The sequence below is a fragment of the Pieris brassicae genome, chromosome 2 (genome assembly GCF_905147105.1).
Source record: "Pieris brassicae chromosome 2, ilPieBrab1.1, whole genome shotgun sequence".
NCBI lineage: Eukaryota > Metazoa > Arthropoda > Insecta > Lepidoptera > Pieridae > Pieris > Pieris brassicae.
The window spans coordinates 3,471,764-3,489,848 of NC_059666.1; the positions used below are offsets into that span (position 1 = coordinate 3,471,764).

An 18,085-nucleotide genomic window follows, 5' to 3' on the forward strand; every position below is an offset into this window, starting at 1 on the left:
CTCGACTCTGTCAGATTCTACTTTTAACAGCTAGGCAAACATCGTAAAAATATTAATTTGGAACGTAAAAGTACTTATAAGCTTTTTAGTAAGATTATACTAAAAAGTTAATGTTTTTTATACTGATGAAGTTTATAATGAATGTATTTAAAATATAAACGTATAAAATGTTACTTACAATATCCACACAAAAAATTACACGGGCAACATCGAAGGTAAAAAATGTTTCATTCATCGACGGCCATGTTTTTCTTCAGAGAGTCGCCCTTTGCTATTTAGGGAAGTGTTAATTTTGGTCGTAAAATAGTGAATAATGTTTTTTATGAGTTAACAGTTATATATTTTTCATCAGTGTTAAGTGTAATATTCATTAATTAATAAAAGTCTTGCCAATCTTTGACTGATGTGGAGGTATCTTAGTTTCCTGTTTCGGTACCCCAATCTATTCTAAACAGAAAATGGCCGACGGTGTTGGTGCGGTTGTCTCCTTTGTTTAGGCTGAATTTCTAGTGAATATAAAGTGTTAAAGAAATAATGCCTAGTGCCTCGTTTTCATCTTCGCGTTCTTACGTACGTAGATCGCGAAGAAAAGGTGGACATAGAATACCATTGCCATCCAGGACACAATCGAGTAAGTTTTTCGGGTCGGCTGATGTTGTACCAAATAGTCTAAATATCTATAGGACAAGCTTATAATGTAAAGTTTAATAAATTTATTGCTTTTGCTCTCAATACTACTAAACTTTTAAAATCATACGCTATAGTTCCGTTATCATTGTTATAGGAACTACTGCAAGTCCTATATGAGATGATTTCCTATAATTTATTATATGATATTTTAAGTATGTATGGGTGCTTATTAGCTCATCATTTAAAAACACGTTTATCTTATTCTACTGGATATCGCGTATTGTGAAATATTTGCGCAATATGAGTATTGATTTGTAGGATAGACAGTTATTTTATTCACATTGTTGAAACAGCTGTTTGAAAAATTAAGATTTACTATTATGTTTAGGTGGTCTTAACTATTGGCCACTAACATTAAGAATAATAAATACCTAGTACATTTTCTTAGTTTATAATCATATATTTGCATCTGTTGCAAATATTTTTCATGCAAAAGAAAATATACCTTAAACATATTATTTAACTTTTTAAGTTAAGAAAAGTGTTAACGCACATGGAGCATAATTGACAGTTCTATTAATGTATATTTTAGGCAATCTAAATTGTTTTAATAATAGAGTGAAGCCTATACTACTTTAGATAATTTGTAATTAATTATAATACAATAAATATTAATATTTATAGAACTACTACTTTTAACTCAATGGAATACATTTTAGACCAATTTTCTTTGACAAAAAACAGTTTTTTAAATTTTATTAAATAAATGGTTAAAATTGTTTAAAACAGGTGTTTTTTGTTAATATGAACAGGGTTTAGGGCATTATTTTAAATTGATTCAACATACAATATTTCATTTCTAGACTGGATCTTTTCAAATTTTCTATAGGCAATTAAATATTTAGAAAAAAACAAATATGATAGAAGGATGACCATTTAATAGATGTATGTTGCCTATCACTGACCAATACTAAACATTTACTCTGTATGTTCTAACTTATGTTTATATTAATAATGTGACTGAAAAACCAGTTAAAACAGTACAGAAGAAACTATTCTCTTTTTGTATTATTAAATTATTGTAAAAGGCTAAATATGAAACTATATTAGATTAAAAAAATACATGATCGTTGTAACCGATCTTAACAAAAGTTGTTTAAAAAATTTCTATTATACAGTGGTTCCTCGATATACAAGTGTTTTGAGATACAAGCAGGCAGGCAACATTTTGTTTAAATATGAGTGCAAGATTAGTGATATATAGATATTACACCATCTAACAGTTTCTCCCACCAGTTGCATTATCACATTCTTTTTTATAACCATGGGTCACAAAAAGATGAAGTGTATTAAATCAAAGCATGAAATCATTTTCATCTTCAGAAACAGTTAACAAATACAACTGAAGTTGTGTTTTGGGTAAGACCAATATGACATATTAGCAAGGTTTCGTTTTGTAGAATGAAACCCATATGTCAAGGTACCACTGTATAAATGTTTCTCTTTCTTAATAGACATACATGTTACTTTAGTTCATACTACAACTATTAAATAGTATCATAACAGCAAATAGGTCATGCATTTTGGCAACTAATCAAAATTACATTTATATTATATATACATATTTTTGTTGCACATTTATATATAAAAAAATGTATGTCTTTTAATATAACAAAAAGATCATTCTTTAAGCAGAAATTATGTAGGATAAATAAGTTATTGGCTGCCTTAGTTGTCTGTTTAAAATTTTTCCATAAATTTAATTTAAATAATCATCAACCTGCATACAAAACTAATATGATGTCACTTCAGTTATGTTGATTTTTCCTAAAAGGCAATCTGTAAGGATTTTTTAAAAGAATTTAGCAAATAAGTATTATGTACTATATATTTTACATTGAAATAATACTCTAACCATACCTTAACGCCAGAGCATTTGTGAATATCATACTTGTCAGATTATGTATATCTTCAATATGAATAATGATTCTTAGATCTTAAATAGTAGCAGATACATAATTTTAATGCCTTATGAACCAAAAAGACAAGAAGAGCAACAGTACCAAAAATACTTCATAAAATGCTACTCAACAATAAATAACACATTTAATCTGTTTTTTTCTGTGTTAGGTATACAACAAAGTGCGTTTGTGGACAATACTGTATTAAATTCAACTGCAATTCGCATCCTCTTTCCAAAGGCATGGCTTTTCAAGAACAGTCTTATGTTATTTTGTCTATTGTAGTATGAATTTTCTTTTAACCATTTAAATTTTTATAGGTGAGCCATGTGAATCGGTACCTTGCCCAAATAACGTGACGGGTAGCGCTATGGCGGCGACAGCTTGCGCAGGGCCAAGCGGCAGTGGGGGTGGCGGTTCTCCGCCGGTGCCCGCAGCAGCCCCAGCCACCACGGCCGGCCATCACAGCCCATATGACCTACGACGGAAATCACCGCCTGCCTACCACGAACCGGGCCCTTCTGGAACCTGCTCTTTACCCGCTAGAAAGAGACCGAGAACGTAAGTATTTTTTTTTTAAATCTAAAACACTCCAGGTTGTAACGGCCAGCTTTCAATCAATGGTAGCTATATGAAACAAATATTCTGTTATATTCAAACATAATTAAAATTTAATGAATAAAATGAATGAGGTCAAACTGCAGGCATATGAAGAGAACGTTCTCATTTACTTCCCTTATGATAAGTATCATGTATCAATGGGTAATATACCCATTGATACAAGAAGAAATTTCTCAAATATTCTTTAAAAAAGTAATTTTGCGTGCGTTTAAATACAATCAATAATAATAAAACAATAATTGATATTTATAGTTTGTATAGTTCAATTTAGTAGTTGTTAAACTGTTATTATATAATCTTAATCTGTTATTTAACTCATTGAGAGGTGGAATTTTCAAACCTTCTTTTTTGAAAACGCTAAACATCAGCAGCAAAGAGTTTTTTAACCTTGCAGTGGACGATGACTCAGTCAGGTTCACAGGCTTATACAATAGATGTCAGTGTATATTTTTAATGTGAGAAATTTTAACTTCGGTCGGGTTTATATGAACACGAACATAGGATATGTTACCTTACAACTTTAATGTTGAAACACATGTGAATGCTTTCTTCATAATTCCCCAATATTTATAATATAAATAGGTCGAACACTTAATTCACGTTACTCATGACACAATACATTTTATTATAGTAATAAAATAGTAACTTGGGTATCATGGAAGTAAGTTTTAAAAGTTGTTTAACTTGCGTTTCGAATAGAGTTCGGTGAGAATGTATCGACATCGTTTGCGTTCATGCTACTAAAATCTTTAGAACTGACAGTTAATTCAATACGGTTCTACGGCACCGTGACTAAACTGTGCCAATTAAATTTGTGTAGTGCCTTTTAGTGATATACTCTCAAATATCCTGTAATAACAATGATAATTTCATTAATACGCAACAATTAGCGTGCCGTTCAATTACCTATATAATCGCAAATTGTATATTAATAAAATGAAATCAAAAACGTTAAAATTTTTTTATATACCTTTTTATTGATTTTTTTCATGTGTGGTTTTATAGCCACAAAATACACGGATTTGTGGCTATAAAACCGCACATGAAATATTTAATATAAAGGGAAAAATGTTAATACTCGATCTAATATCAATATATCAATAATAATTACAATATATTAACCCTATAAGTCTATAAGGCAGACCCGAAACTAAGGGTTTATATATATTGTAAGCTATCACTATTTGCGATTTATTTTGGTTTCGGGTCCCAACCATCGACTCTTAAAGATGTTTTTAATCCAGTCAATATATTATATATATAATATTTACCAAAAGATGCGATAATTTAGGCAAGTATTTTATACACACATTCTGTCCAATAGATCGGCAATGAATAATTTGTTTTCACTTGAAAATTCAACATTTTCTTGTTAGATTGGCACAAGTGTTTTCCGTTTTGGCGCGTTTGAGTTGCATCTATTATTTAATTGAATGCAATGCTGTTTTTAATAAGAACATATCTAGTGTGTATTCCAAATGATTATATATCTAATAAAACAAGTATCTCAATGTCGAACGTCACGTCGAGAACAATACGTGTGGCTGAAGTTTTTGTTTTTTGCATCGCAAATGGAATTTTGTGGCGGGGTTCATGTTTAATTGACTATGAAAACCACGTGCTTAGGAATGGTACAAAGCGCTCAAATGCAGTCGAGATGTGATAGATTTGCCTCGCTCCCGTTGGTCATCAACGACTTCACCTGAAGTTAGTCGCAAAAGTAAAGGAAATAGGAACTGAAAATCCTTATTCGCGTGTGATAGACATAGATGCTAGTCTTTCTGTGTCTGACAAGCGGATCCGTATCCGTATATTATATTATATATCCGTATATTTGGGTATGAAACATGTTGCCGCTCGGCTTGATTTTTTACACTTCCCACAAGACCTTGACTTGAACTTGAGCGGTTTTTTTTTACCCAAAACTCAAACAAAACCAACGAGCAACAACCTTAATCACCAGATCGCTGCCAACTTCTCTTTTGCTCAACCTCGAATTCACACTTTGTCGTATTCTCGTGTTCATTCATTAAAGACGTGCGAGACCTCAATTGCGGAATAAGCGTTCAGAAAATGTTTTTTTTTAATAATAGGATATAATACATTTGTATGAATATATAATATTTTGTGTATTATTGATCATACGGGTACTTAATTGAGTACTAACATCATTCAAATTCTTATTCGCTTAAATATATTTGAATATTCTATACTTTAATCTAAACTTGTAGCTGTGTAAGACGGTGTAAAATAAGTCTTCATCATCGCCTTGCTCTTGATATTGTAGCTCACTTTAACCAGATAACGGTTTGCAAGTTCTAGCTCAGACGCCTAAAAAATCTTGCAATAAAATAAAACTGATTTAGAATCCTACTAATACGTAAACTCGTACTCCAGACTTAAAACACCCCACTAAAACTGAAGTGAATTTTCTTTGAACCCAATGTGTAGTTTCGTTTTATTTATAGTAACAATCAGACTAGTATCAATATGTCATCAACGATGCCTTCCCGTACGAAAGAACATATTCTAGTTGTTTTCGTAGAACAAAATGGGAGTATAAGGTCGTTAAGCTACTAATGTTTATTACAGATCGCTGTCACAAGGCGTGGATGTTTGCAACGTGTCGCAGTACCTGCAGTATGAACTTCCGGACGAAGTATTACTTTGTATACTATCACATCTCACCGAACGCGACTTGTGCCGCGTCGCGCAGGTCTGCAAGCGGTTCAATACGATCGCTAACGACACCGAACTATGGTAAATGTTTACGAATTTAAATTTGATTTATATTAATTCGATTCGACAAATTAAACACTTTTCATGAACTAGATAAGTGCAAACTCCAATTACAGGTCTAAACTTCACCACGACTAAATTGATTTTGATGCACTTTGTTTAAGTCACATTAAATGTACTAACACACAAATAGAAGTGGATTTGGATGTTGTACAATAAGCTAAAAAAATTATACTGTGGTATATCTTAGTAGAATGTACAACACGCTAATTAAAACCATCATCGAAACTGTCTATTAACACTGACTGAGGTAGAAGCGTATATATCTATGGATAAAAGGTACTAAATCTTTTAAATTTACCTTAACAGCATCATCCTAATCCAGAAAACTAGATTTAGTCCTATTTGTGCTGTTTAACTTACACCCCCATTTGTCTGCCTAAAACTATGGCGAATTTTAGCCAGCTTGTTATGTGGACTAAGACTTGGAGATAGATTTATGTTTTTCTCAATAGGAAAAGCCTGTACCAGTCGGTGTTCGAATTTGACACCCCATTACTGCACCCTGCGCCTTGCCAATTTGAATTTGTGGCGCCTGACGATTGTGAGGCTGACAATCCGTGGAAAGAAAGCTTTCGTCAACTGTACTATGGAATACACGTGCGACCGAATTACCGCCCCAAGAAAGACTCTCGCATGAAACACTTTAACACTATAAGGGTGAGTTATATTTCTATGGAATTCCTTGTAAAACTATATAAATTTATACATATCCTCCTTTGATAAAAAATATGCTGTTTCGAGGAAAAGATTAGTTAATAAAGTAATTTTATCCTTATTAAAATATATTTAGTATTTTTACCGTTAATCTTAATGTAATTTTTAGGGTTGGATATAAAAAAAGAAATAAATTATAAGACATATAACGTCTACTTAGTCTAGTTAGTTTAATTGATGCCGTCTGCGCCTTTTAAGCAATGTCTCAAATTTGAATTGTATGGATTTAAAATAAAATAAAAACACGTTTGTTTAGTTATTTTACTTTTTCCTACTCAAGGATGTCCAAATTCAAATTAAAAAATTTAACTAATTAACCCATTTTCAGGCGGCTCTCGAATATGTTGAGGAACGCAGCGGTGGTTCGACGGCCGCGAGCAATACAAGCACGTGCGCGTGCAGCCCCGCGGCGTGCACGTGCCGTCGTGCGTCCACATCTGCGCCCGCTCGGCCCGCGCTCGTCTTCGTGCACGCAGGTCTCTACCAGGAGGAGTGTCTCGCTATTGATTCGGATATACAGCTTGTCGGTATGTATATACTGAATTCATATACAGTACAACCCGTTTAAGACGATCACGAATTTGATTTCTCGCATAATACGCCACTTTACGCCAGTATCTGCACCTTGAGACATATTTTCATATATTTCTTAACTTTTAATACGATTCATCATCCCGTTTAATACGCCCGAGCCCGAGCTGAGAGGTCTAACCTAGCGCTCTAACGCGAGCCCCCAGAAAGGCACGCCCGCATGTGAAGAACCCGAGATACTGCAGTGTTTTTCTGGATATTCTTCCATTGATGACAATGTAGCGCCGTACGAAATTCAATCAATTGAAAATCTTATTGAGAATGTGAATAACAAAAAAAAAACGAGGCCCTAAGTGATAGTGATGAAGACGAAGATGAGTCGATTGCGGTTTTTTTTCAAACGCCCAGGCATTATCAGCTGTTAATAATTTAAGACGCTATGTAGCTTCTTTGGATCAAAGCGAAGATGTACTGCAAAAGTTGAATTATGTTGAAAATCTTTTGATTCCTAATGCATCAAAATCTTTCTATGAAACCAAAATGATTATTTTAAATAATGTAATTATAAATACAACACGTATTTAATATAATTCATATATGTATAATTTAATACCTATATATACCAAAATTACAACATAATACATAATAGTATGTAGTGCATTACGTTTTACTCTTCCTAATCCGCATAAATACGCTTTCTCGCTTAAAACGCGTTTTTGGTAGGATCCCTGAGAAATCGACTTAAGCGGGTTATTTCATTTCACAGAAAACTATTGGTAGTTAACATAAAAACATAACAAGAAGAATAACAAATAAAAAACATTTAACTTACAAGACAAACGCTTGGATCTCACCTAATTGGGGTATCTATTTGAGGGAAAGTCTTCATTAATAAAATATTATCGGTAATTAGACAAATAATTGCTAAGGAAAAGCCGTAATTCTCTTGGTAATTACAAATTTTGACGATGGATGCCCGAAGATGTATCAAAATAATAAATATTACTAGTCTATTACTTTAATTGTTTTTGGTAATAGGCAATGTGAGCCGATATAGCATGGTAGTTTCAGCGTGCGATTCGCAGGTACTGTAAGTACTTTCTGTGTGCACAATTAACACTCGCTTGTTCAGTGAAAGAAAAGTACGTAAGGAAACATGACTTAGATCTTAAAAGTCAACGTCTATCAGGCACAGAAGGCTGGTGACCTACTTACCTATTAGAAAAGATAAAATATCACGCAAAATCAGATATAGAAATCTGAGACCCAGACCGAAAAGGTTTTTGAAAATGGGGAATGTGCTTATTTATTTATTAACACTTCGTTACATTACACATAAAAACATAATTAAATCAAAAGAAGGGCAACTGGCGGTCTTATCGCTGTCAAGCGATCTCTTCCAGGCAACCATTGTGGGAAAGGAAAATCTAAATAAAAATGTATTAAATTACATAAGATAGGCAAGAAGAGCAAAAATACACGTTATACACAGTTATTAAGTCAAAACTAAACGGGAACAAAAAAAACAAACTAAACTCAAAAGATGGTACATTAATAAAAGTCAGTTAGTAGTTACTACGAAAGTTAGGGATACGATGTGGACAGGTAGGTTTCCACAGAAGAAATTTAAAGGAATATAGGCGAATAGGGACGGGAAGTGAATTCCATAGCCTAACTGCAGAGACCTTAAAGGAATCATCAAGAAAAGAGGAGTTTATGAGATGGGATTTCAAGGGTTTAGTTTTGGGAAGAGCGTAAGCTATAGATATGGGCTCCCAAAAATTCATGTTTGAGATAGGAAGGAGTTTTAGGGTTGAACAGGATGGAATATAGGAGATGGAGTACATGAGCATCACCTCGCTGACGAATCGATAACCAGCCTAGCCCCTTACGGAACACAGAGATACGTACTTTCTTAGACCGAATATAAATCGGTAATCTTAATATATATAAATCTCCTGTCACGATGTTTGTCCGCGATGGACTCCTAAACTACTTAGCCGATTTTAAATTAAATTGGCACACCGTGAGCAGTCTGGTCCAACTTAAGAGATAGGATCGCTTAGATCTTTAATTATAGTCGCAATTTTATTTTATTGCAAATTATTTGTCTATAATTAATTGACAGTCACAAATATCTGTTAACTCCAAAAGATTCTAACAGATGTCGATACTTTTCGACTGGATTGAGTAAGTAATCAATAGATGGCACTGCTATGGTAAACAGATAAACGTGTCACATAAGCTACAATTCAATATCATGATTACCACGTGTTATTGAGGCTAAAGTATAAATTAAATTTATTTTAACGAAATACCGTGAAATTCAATTATTTCTACTTTTAATTTTTGGTGTTAGCATAGCCAACCACGTGTTACTTAGACCGAAATGTAAATCAAATTCAAATTATAGTGACGATAATACAGTGAAAATATTATTTCGTGTCACGGTATTAAGGCTAACTAAAACCACATTAAGGAGAAACGAAGTTCGCGGGGGCAGCTAGTTAGTCTATAAGATACAATTTACTTCGTAATCGATCTCGGTGATTGAAACATTAACTGAATATATCCACATTCCAAATGCAATTAACTTTTAATGCCTATTTACGACCCTGTATATGACCACCCAACTAGTTCGTTTTTAAAGTTGTAATAAATTGATGTAACTTTTTCAGGCTGTGCCCCCGGCAACGTAGCGGAATCAGTGGTATTGGAACGGGAGGCCGAATCGACTCTTACATTCGCCGAGGGAGCCAACCGCGCGTACGCAGGCCATATGACCCTGAAATTCTCACCAGATGCGACAAGCACTATGCAGCACCACAAGCACTACTGTCTGGAGGTCTCCGACAACTGCTCACCCACCGTTGATCATTGTATTATTCGCAGTGCTAGTGTTGGTCAGTATAATTTAATTAATACATTATATTTTATTAGTAATATTAATAAATGTGTTGAGGGTCCTTATTTTTTTTTCTAATTGGAAGGAACAGAAAACTGATCTGCTTTGAATAACCACATTATTAAATTACGTTTTTCTTTATTGATATGCTATAATATATAAATGTGTATGCAGTTGGTGCAGCAGTGTGCGTATCAGGCGCTGGCGCTAACCCGGTGATCAAACACTGTGACATCAGCGACTGTGAAAATGTCGGCCTCTACGTCACTGATTACGCGCAGGTACACAACTTTAAAAAACAACAATTCGTACGCTTATAAAGAAAAAAAAAATTGTTTTCATATCAAACCAAATTGTCGCCTTATGTAGGAGTGTATTCAACTAATTGTCAAACCTTTAATAGGGCGCGTATCAAGACAATGAGATATCGCGTAACGCTCTTGCCGGTATATGGGTGAAGAACTTTGCCAATCCAATTATGCGCAGAAACCACATTCATCACGGCCGAGATGTTGGAATATTTACATTTGAGAATGGACTGGTAAGATATTTATAGTACTTATTTCATAAACGCAATGTTTCCGATGTTTTTTTTTAATCTAACAAAAACGTACCTAGATCGTGCTTCAAACACTTCGTACACGTATATAGAGTCCAGTCAAGTTTAATCGTTGTGTATAAGTAGTAAGTCAGATTTATTTTCAGTTGATGACAACTCTCATGATATTGTTCTGGATGAATTTGTCTTTTCATTCTGTTAGGTATTGTTTGAATTGAAATTCTCTTTACAGGGCTACTTCGAAGCAAACGATATTCACAATAACCGGATCGCGGGCTTCGAAGTAAAGGCCGGTGCCAACCCTACTGTAGTCCATTGTGAAATACACCACGGACAAACCGGCGGTATCTATGTACATGAATCCGGTCTAGGCCAATTCATAGACAATAAGATACACTCGAATAACTTCGCCGGTGTATGGATTACGTCTAACAGTAACCCCACTATACGACGCAATGAAATATATAACGGGCATCAGGGGGGCGTGTATATATTCGGTGAAGGGCGTGGTCTGATTGAGCATAATAATATCTATGGAAATGCATTGGCCGGTATACAGGTTAGTTGATGAGTTGTTTTTATACATTTTATATTAAAATTCTTAAATGTACAACAAATCACAATTTGGTAGGAGTACTAATTATATGAGATAATAAAATTTTACAAGATGACATGACTTAATCATGCTCTTTGGGGTCAAGGTTTTTTAAATAACTGTGCATTCTAAAATACAGCTTAATAATAGGAACACTAAAGACGCCACTCCACAAGAACTGAAATTATATGTAAACAATTTGCAAATGTGAATCAGTTACATCTAAGAAACTCATACAAACATAATGTGACATTACTCCATGTCTAGAGTACTTTTCAGGAATCATGCTCAAACAGATTCTGCCAGATATATCTGATAAGATAACTATTTGATATAATAGAGAACTGTTTTTTTTGTATTACTTTTTTGGCGTTGTTTATGTAATTGAATTTCGTTTCGTTTTTTTCATAAATTCCTTTCATTTCTCATGAATATTTTTTCAGATTCGCACAAACAGTGACCCAATAGTGAGGCACAATAAAATCCACCATGGTCAGCACGGAGGCATCTACGTGCACGAGAAGGGCCAAGGGCTCATAGAGGAGAACGAAGTGTACGCGAACACGCTCGCTGGCGTATGGATCACTACTGGGTCTACGCCCGTATTACGACGTAATCGTATACATTCGGGGAAACAGGTTTGTTGCATTTTTAAATTAATAAATCATTAAATCATTTATAATATTTAATTTCCCATGATAAATGGGGCTGACAAATTTCTGCCTCTTCATTGATCACTGATGTTGCTAATAGGTATTCTTCCTGACCTTAAATATGTTTTATGCTAGTAATCTACTATTTGTTAATAGTTTTATTATTATTTTAACTGGTAAAAGAAAATAGGTTTACTGGTGTCAGTAACTTAGAACTGAGTTGACTAGTGTTGCTTAATTTTAAACAAATATTTTTTTATTTAAAATAAGTATTGTTTTGCCAAAAATCCAGACCATCGTTTGTAATAACCGTACACACGGAGGTGAGATGTAGACACACCTTGAAATATGTTTTTAATACAGACATCGCTTGTTTCAGGTCGGCGTATACTTTTATGATAATGGCCATGGAAAGTTAGAGGATAACGATATATTTAATCACTTATATTCGGGGGTTCAAATAAGGACAGGAAGTAATCCCGTGATACGAGGTAACAAGATATGGGGCGGACAAAACGGAGGCGTTTTAGTGTATAATGGCGGACTTGGTTTATTGGAACAAAATGAAATATTCGATAATGCCATGGCCGGTGTCTGGATAAAGACAGATTCCAATCCCACTTTGAAGAGGAATAAGATTTTTGATGGACGCGATGGCGGGATATGCATTTTTAATGGTGGAAAGGTAAAAAGTCCTATTTTTCAAACAATATTCAAAAGCAAAATAGTATGCCCTTTTGGGCGGATTGAAATTTTACTAGTTGTTAATTGTCAAACTATAAAATATTTTGTAATATTAATGAAAGCATCTTTCATTTCTCTTGGCTGTTTTAGTCTTGTGCTTATTAACCTACTAACTAGCCCTAGGGCTTCAAAGATAGCTTTTGAAGCTCTTTGCTTTTATAAGTAGGTTTTATTTATTGAATGCTAGAAATGCCCCGAAGTTTTAAACGTGGTAAATTTGTCGTAGCTTTATTTTACACAAAATCATTTTTAATTTGCACCCATGGTTTAGGAGATCGTGTTTTAACTGAGAAAACTTTAAAGGACATGTTTTTCTTGTTTTTATATTATTTTTTATTAATCCTCCATTGATATTGATAGTGTTTTAGCCTATGTTATCAATATAGCTTTAAAATCGTAAAATAATTTTGAAGATCCGTTTTAGAATATATACATAGCAGAAAGTCAAATTGTTCCTACTTATTATTATATAAATATTCACCCAGTAATAAATAACAATTATATTTCCAGGGCATACTAGAAGAAAATGACATATTCCGTAACGCGCAAGCTGGGGTTTTAATATCCACCCAGAGCCACCCTGTACTACGGCGTAACCGCATCTTTGATGGTTTAGCCGCGGGAGTCGAGATCACTAACAACGCAACTGCCACGCTGGAGCACAACCAGATATTCAACAATCGGTTTGGAGGTACACAAAAATTTTACTGGCATATTAAATTATTTATTTACGGAAAATAATTATAATGTATTTATTGGAGACTACACGCGTTCACGATGCAGGCACATGTAATAGAAAACGTATAAAAAAGAAAATAAACGAAGAAGAAATATTTTATATTAACAACAAACCTAATAACATTTACAAAAATTCTTAACTTCAAAAAAAAATTATGTAATAATTCACCTTTTGTGTGTTTTAAGAAACAGTTATACTAAATACAAAGTTAGTAGTAGGTAAAAGACGCAACGGTTCCATATGCAACTTTATTTTCCAAAGAATATGAAACACAAATATATTTATATATTGGTACAAAAAAGACAGCAATATCGAGCGCTAGCGGCATGTGCACGTGACGTCATCGCCCCACTACGTCTCGGGTTTATAAAAACCCGAATCGCCGCTGTATCGGCACGCATTTCTCTGGTTGCGTCGAGGTGCTCGGACCGCAGTCTTAACCTACTGTCACCTATTATTACACACCTCTCCCTCACAGCCATTATTTTTATTAATTAAATTGTATATCGTGCTTTACTTCTGATTTCTATATATATTTAAACACATTTCAATTTTTAAAAATTAACTGAATTGTCGGTCATCGTTATTAACTACATATTCAGAATTTTTACATGTTCTTTATATTTTCCAGGTCTGTGTTTGGCATCGGGTGTGTCACCGCTAGTACGCGGCAACAAGATATTCAGCAATCAAGACGCTGTAGAGAAAGCAGTGGGAGGCGGACAGTGCTTGTACAAGATATCCTCGTACACTTCCTTCCCAATGCACGATTTTTATAGGTAATTTTTTTAACTATTGCTATGAGACAAAATAATGTGGCTACTAATATTATAACAGGGTAGAATTTGAGGTTGTAGGGAGTAATCTCTGATTCTACTAAATTTAAATTATTTTTCAAATAGAAGCCAAGGTATTTATGAGACAGACAGATCGTGTGTTTATTGATATAGAAAATTCCAAATGATTGCCTAGAAGAGATCGCTCGAAAGCAATTAAGTATTATTATTGTAATGCAACAAAGTGTTAATAAGAAAAAAAATGTGTGCGTGTACTAGTATTCACACGTAAGAAGTGAAACTTCTTCATGACCTTATTTAAATTTTGTAAAGTTTAAAGAAAGTTAAATTACATAAAGTTTAACAAAAGGCTTTTATTATCATAGACATGAACACAAATAACACCATTATTTTATTTTACGTTATTATATATTTTTGTTATTAATGGCTTCCAATCTCTTCGAATCAACCGTGGTAGGGACATGAAAACGTCTAACGAAAAAATGTGACGGTATTTTTTTCCAACGCCGATAAAGAAGTTTCACTTCAATAAATAACTACAGGCATCAGTCGGACACAGAAGTCTGACTACCCAATACTTGTATTGATTGACGCGTGACACGTTAAAACCGAACCGAAAAAGTAAATGATTGAGGAAAAAGTCACAGATATATTATGTAGCCAAACATATCATAATTAAATTCTAAATCATAATTTTTATATTTCCAGATGCCAGACTTGCAACACAACGGATCGCAACGCCATATGTGTCAATTGCATCAAAACGTGTCATTCCGGACACGATGTAGAATTTATACGCCATGACAGGTAACTTATAATTTGTTTAATTTAAGCTATATTATATCTTTGTTGTTGGTGTGGTATTTATGCCTATTTCGTAATTAAAGGCTCTGGACTTAAAAAAATTGTCGCACATATCACATTTTTACAAAATAGTCTTATATGTTCAATAATACAAAATAACGTTGTTGATGTCACTTATTGTAAAGATAACCTTTCCTTCTAGATTTTTCTGCGACTGCGGCGCGGGCACATTATCCAACCAATGCCAGCTGCAAGGCGAGCCAACTCAGGACACAGACACATTATACGATTCTGCTGCTCCCATGGAGTCACACACGCTTATGGTTAACTGAGCAACTCGCCGTTATATTGGTCACAAATTTGCTTCAATACTCCTATAGAGGCCAACTATGGGACGCCGTTAAATTTTAAGGATTTACCCTTTTCACTTTTGAAGACTACTCGGTTCACAATTTTGTTTACGTCGCAAGTCATTCGTGGTAGATTTAGAGAAAAAATTGTCAATATTAAAATTGTCTCGATTGCGGTAATTCGTTGTCTTCTAGAAGCAAAACTATATGTGACTCAATCTACACAAATACAAACGGAAAATTGATCTTAAGCATTGCCTTAATGAAATTTAGTTTAAAATTCATCGGAAGACGGTTTCGAAATCTGGGATAATCTTCGGTAAAGGGCATAAAGAAAATCAAATAATGTAAGATAATGATATAAAGTTATAAACGTTTATTATTATTGATTTTAGTACTAGGACTTTTACCATCACTTTATTAAATTTGATCACAATGGAAGAGATAATATCGGAAATTTCACAAATTAAAATTAGCGAAATTTGTATTATGGTCGCGCCCAAAGCCCAGCGAAGGAATTGAAATAATACTGTGATGTGCTCAGTTGCGAAGTTCTCAGTTGTACATACAATAATTCGATATTCGGCCCTTCCGTTATTATAGAAGCAAATTACTTAAATAGCAACAGATAAATATTTCTATTAAATATGAATTTGTGAAGGAATTTCACTCACCGAAGCCTCCTTTTTATTTTTATCGACTCTGAAAGTTTTTATACACGACTTAGCATTAGCAGAAGGGCCGAATGACGAAAACCTAAATTTAAGTCAATGAATGTCGCTATAGCTATTATTTTTATTAGCTAAAACTATAACACATGCCGAGTCGCTGTTACACAAACGGTTGTGCCCTAGCGTTTCATACTAATTGTAAATTAGACACGATATACAGGGGAGACGGAACAATTTTCCCCTTGGAGGGGAGGCAGGGGAACGTTGTTCTCTTCTGTACGTAATATAATGGTCATTGATCGTCGCTACGCTATGTAATATGTAGGTGTTATCATCGGTACTTAATTATGTATTTCCTCATAGTATCGTGCATTTCCAAATTGTAATCATACATAATCTCAATCACGTTGATATTTAGAATATTTGTTTGTTTTATAAGATGTACTGATAGCGATTTATATATAGGTGTACGGTAGAATCATGGGAGATTTTTATTTTATTTTTAAACGGAGAGTTACGTTTGTGAAAGTATTAGCGAGTCGACCCGGTCAGGATAGCTTGTTTTACGAAGGATTTTCTTTTTACATTTGACGATAACGGGAGCATTTATTTTTGGCTTTCCTGACGCCGAGGCTTCTGCCGGTTTTAGTTAATAAAAATATCGTATTAGCGAGAATGGCGCGTCGGAGCTCGAAGGCCGACCGCGCCGTGCTTTGTAAATATTTGTCACACAATAATCGAAATGTAGTTATTAATGTATTTGTATCATTATATTTTTATTATTGATCACAATATGTATGTCTAAATATAACGTATTACGTACGATACGCTCAGACGGGCGCACGCAGCTAGTGTATATTAAACACGAAGGATTGTGCGCTGTTTTGAAAAGATCTTAGGTACAATTGTTAATTTAAAGTATTGATATCGATCGAGAAGCAATGTCGAGTCGCGTGCGACGGAGTGCCGGTAGCGATAAGTTAATCGAATAAGCTATGAAAATCTAAATTACTCTGTAATCACTATTGCAAGTTTCCAATCGTTAAATCGTCTCCATAGCACGGTATGTTCTGAATCTGCTTTTTTATAATTCTCAATCTGTGATCATCGCTAAATGTTTAAGAGGAAATAATTTAGTTCATCACGTACAGAATTTATATGACATTGTAATCAAAATTATTGTGGCGGCTTATTGTAATTGAATGTGAAATTATTTATTGTCAGTATGTTCTTAATTTATTTAATAATCCGGATATTATGTTTATTGAGAAACCACTGTAAAAGCCGTGATATACATCATATACTATTATATATCGGAATTTTATTTCTAACCCTTCGTTCTATTAAAGGTGTTATTTACTATTTACACCATGCATTAGATTCACACTACCAAAGAATTAAATACGTAGGTAACACTGAAAATGTTTAGAACTGGCCAGTTAGAAACATTGCTAATAAAAACTTTTTGAATTTCAATTTTAGAACTCTTGGGAACCCAATGTAGTATATTGCATTCATTTGTTTTTGTGAATTGGCGGCAAATCTAAAACTCTTGTTAAGGCCCATTTCTCGAGAGAGTTTCTCGACTCGAATGTACGATTATCAAAAGAATATAAAAAAGTTTCTTCGTCTGAACATTCACACCTCTCGCTTTTCCACTTTGGCGAGAATTGCCTCGCAATGGAAAGATTATTGTGTCCGTGTAAACAGAATTTCAAAAGCTATAAACGTATTTCGAAGTTTTGTGCCAGTTGCTATAATGAATGCAGTGCGTGCATATCTGCTCTTTTAAGATAAGAATTAATTAAATGGAGTGGATAAAAATATGTTGGGTTATAATATATAAATGGATAGCTGGGAGAAACCATTTTGGAGCATCTAACACATTGTGCCTTGAATTACAGTTGGAAGATGAAGAGACATTCAAAATGTTCGGGGAAAATTAAGAAATGCGCAAGCTTAATGTCTCATTTTGTCTAGACCTTTAATCGATGGCTGAATCGAAATCC

The 18,085-nt window shown here is 34.0% G+C and overlaps 1 protein-coding gene across 1 annotated transcript; it reads left to right on the forward strand.

Moving 5' to 3' along the window:
• Window positions 1-213: 213 nt before the first annotated feature.
• LOC123718392 (F-box only protein 11) lies at window positions 214-17,387 on the forward strand. The gene is made up of 15 exons (XM_045674812.1): window positions 214-631; window positions 2,912-3,152; window positions 5,805-5,972; window positions 6,467-6,671; window positions 7,057-7,255; window positions 9,938-10,162; window positions 10,339-10,445; window positions 10,568-10,705; window positions 10,956-11,282; window positions 11,762-11,956; window positions 12,351-12,656; window positions 13,226-13,406; window positions 14,086-14,233; window positions 14,960-15,058; window positions 15,258-17,387. The coding sequence occupies exons 1-15, from the start codon at window positions 535-537 to the stop codon at window positions 15,385-15,387; spliced, it is 2,766 nt and encodes a 921-aa protein (XP_045530768.1). The 5' UTR covers window positions 214-534; the 3' UTR covers window positions 15,388-17,387.
• Window positions 17,388-18,085: the final 698 nt, after the last annotated feature.

Excerpts from the sequence above, each read along its gene's own strand:
- LOC123718392 (XM_045674812.1), top strand. The coding sequence starts at position 535 with ATGCCTAGTGCCTCGTTTTCATCTTCGCGTTCTTACGTACGTAGATCG. Across the intron at positions 11,283-11,761 it reads ATGCATTGGCCGGTATACAG|ATTCGCACAAACAGTGACCC; the intron begins GTTAGTTGATGA and ends ATATTTTTTCAG. Across the intron at positions 14,234-14,959 it reads CCAATGCACGATTTTTATAG|ATGCCAGACTTGCAACACAA; the intron begins GTAATTTTTTTA and ends TTATATTTCCAG.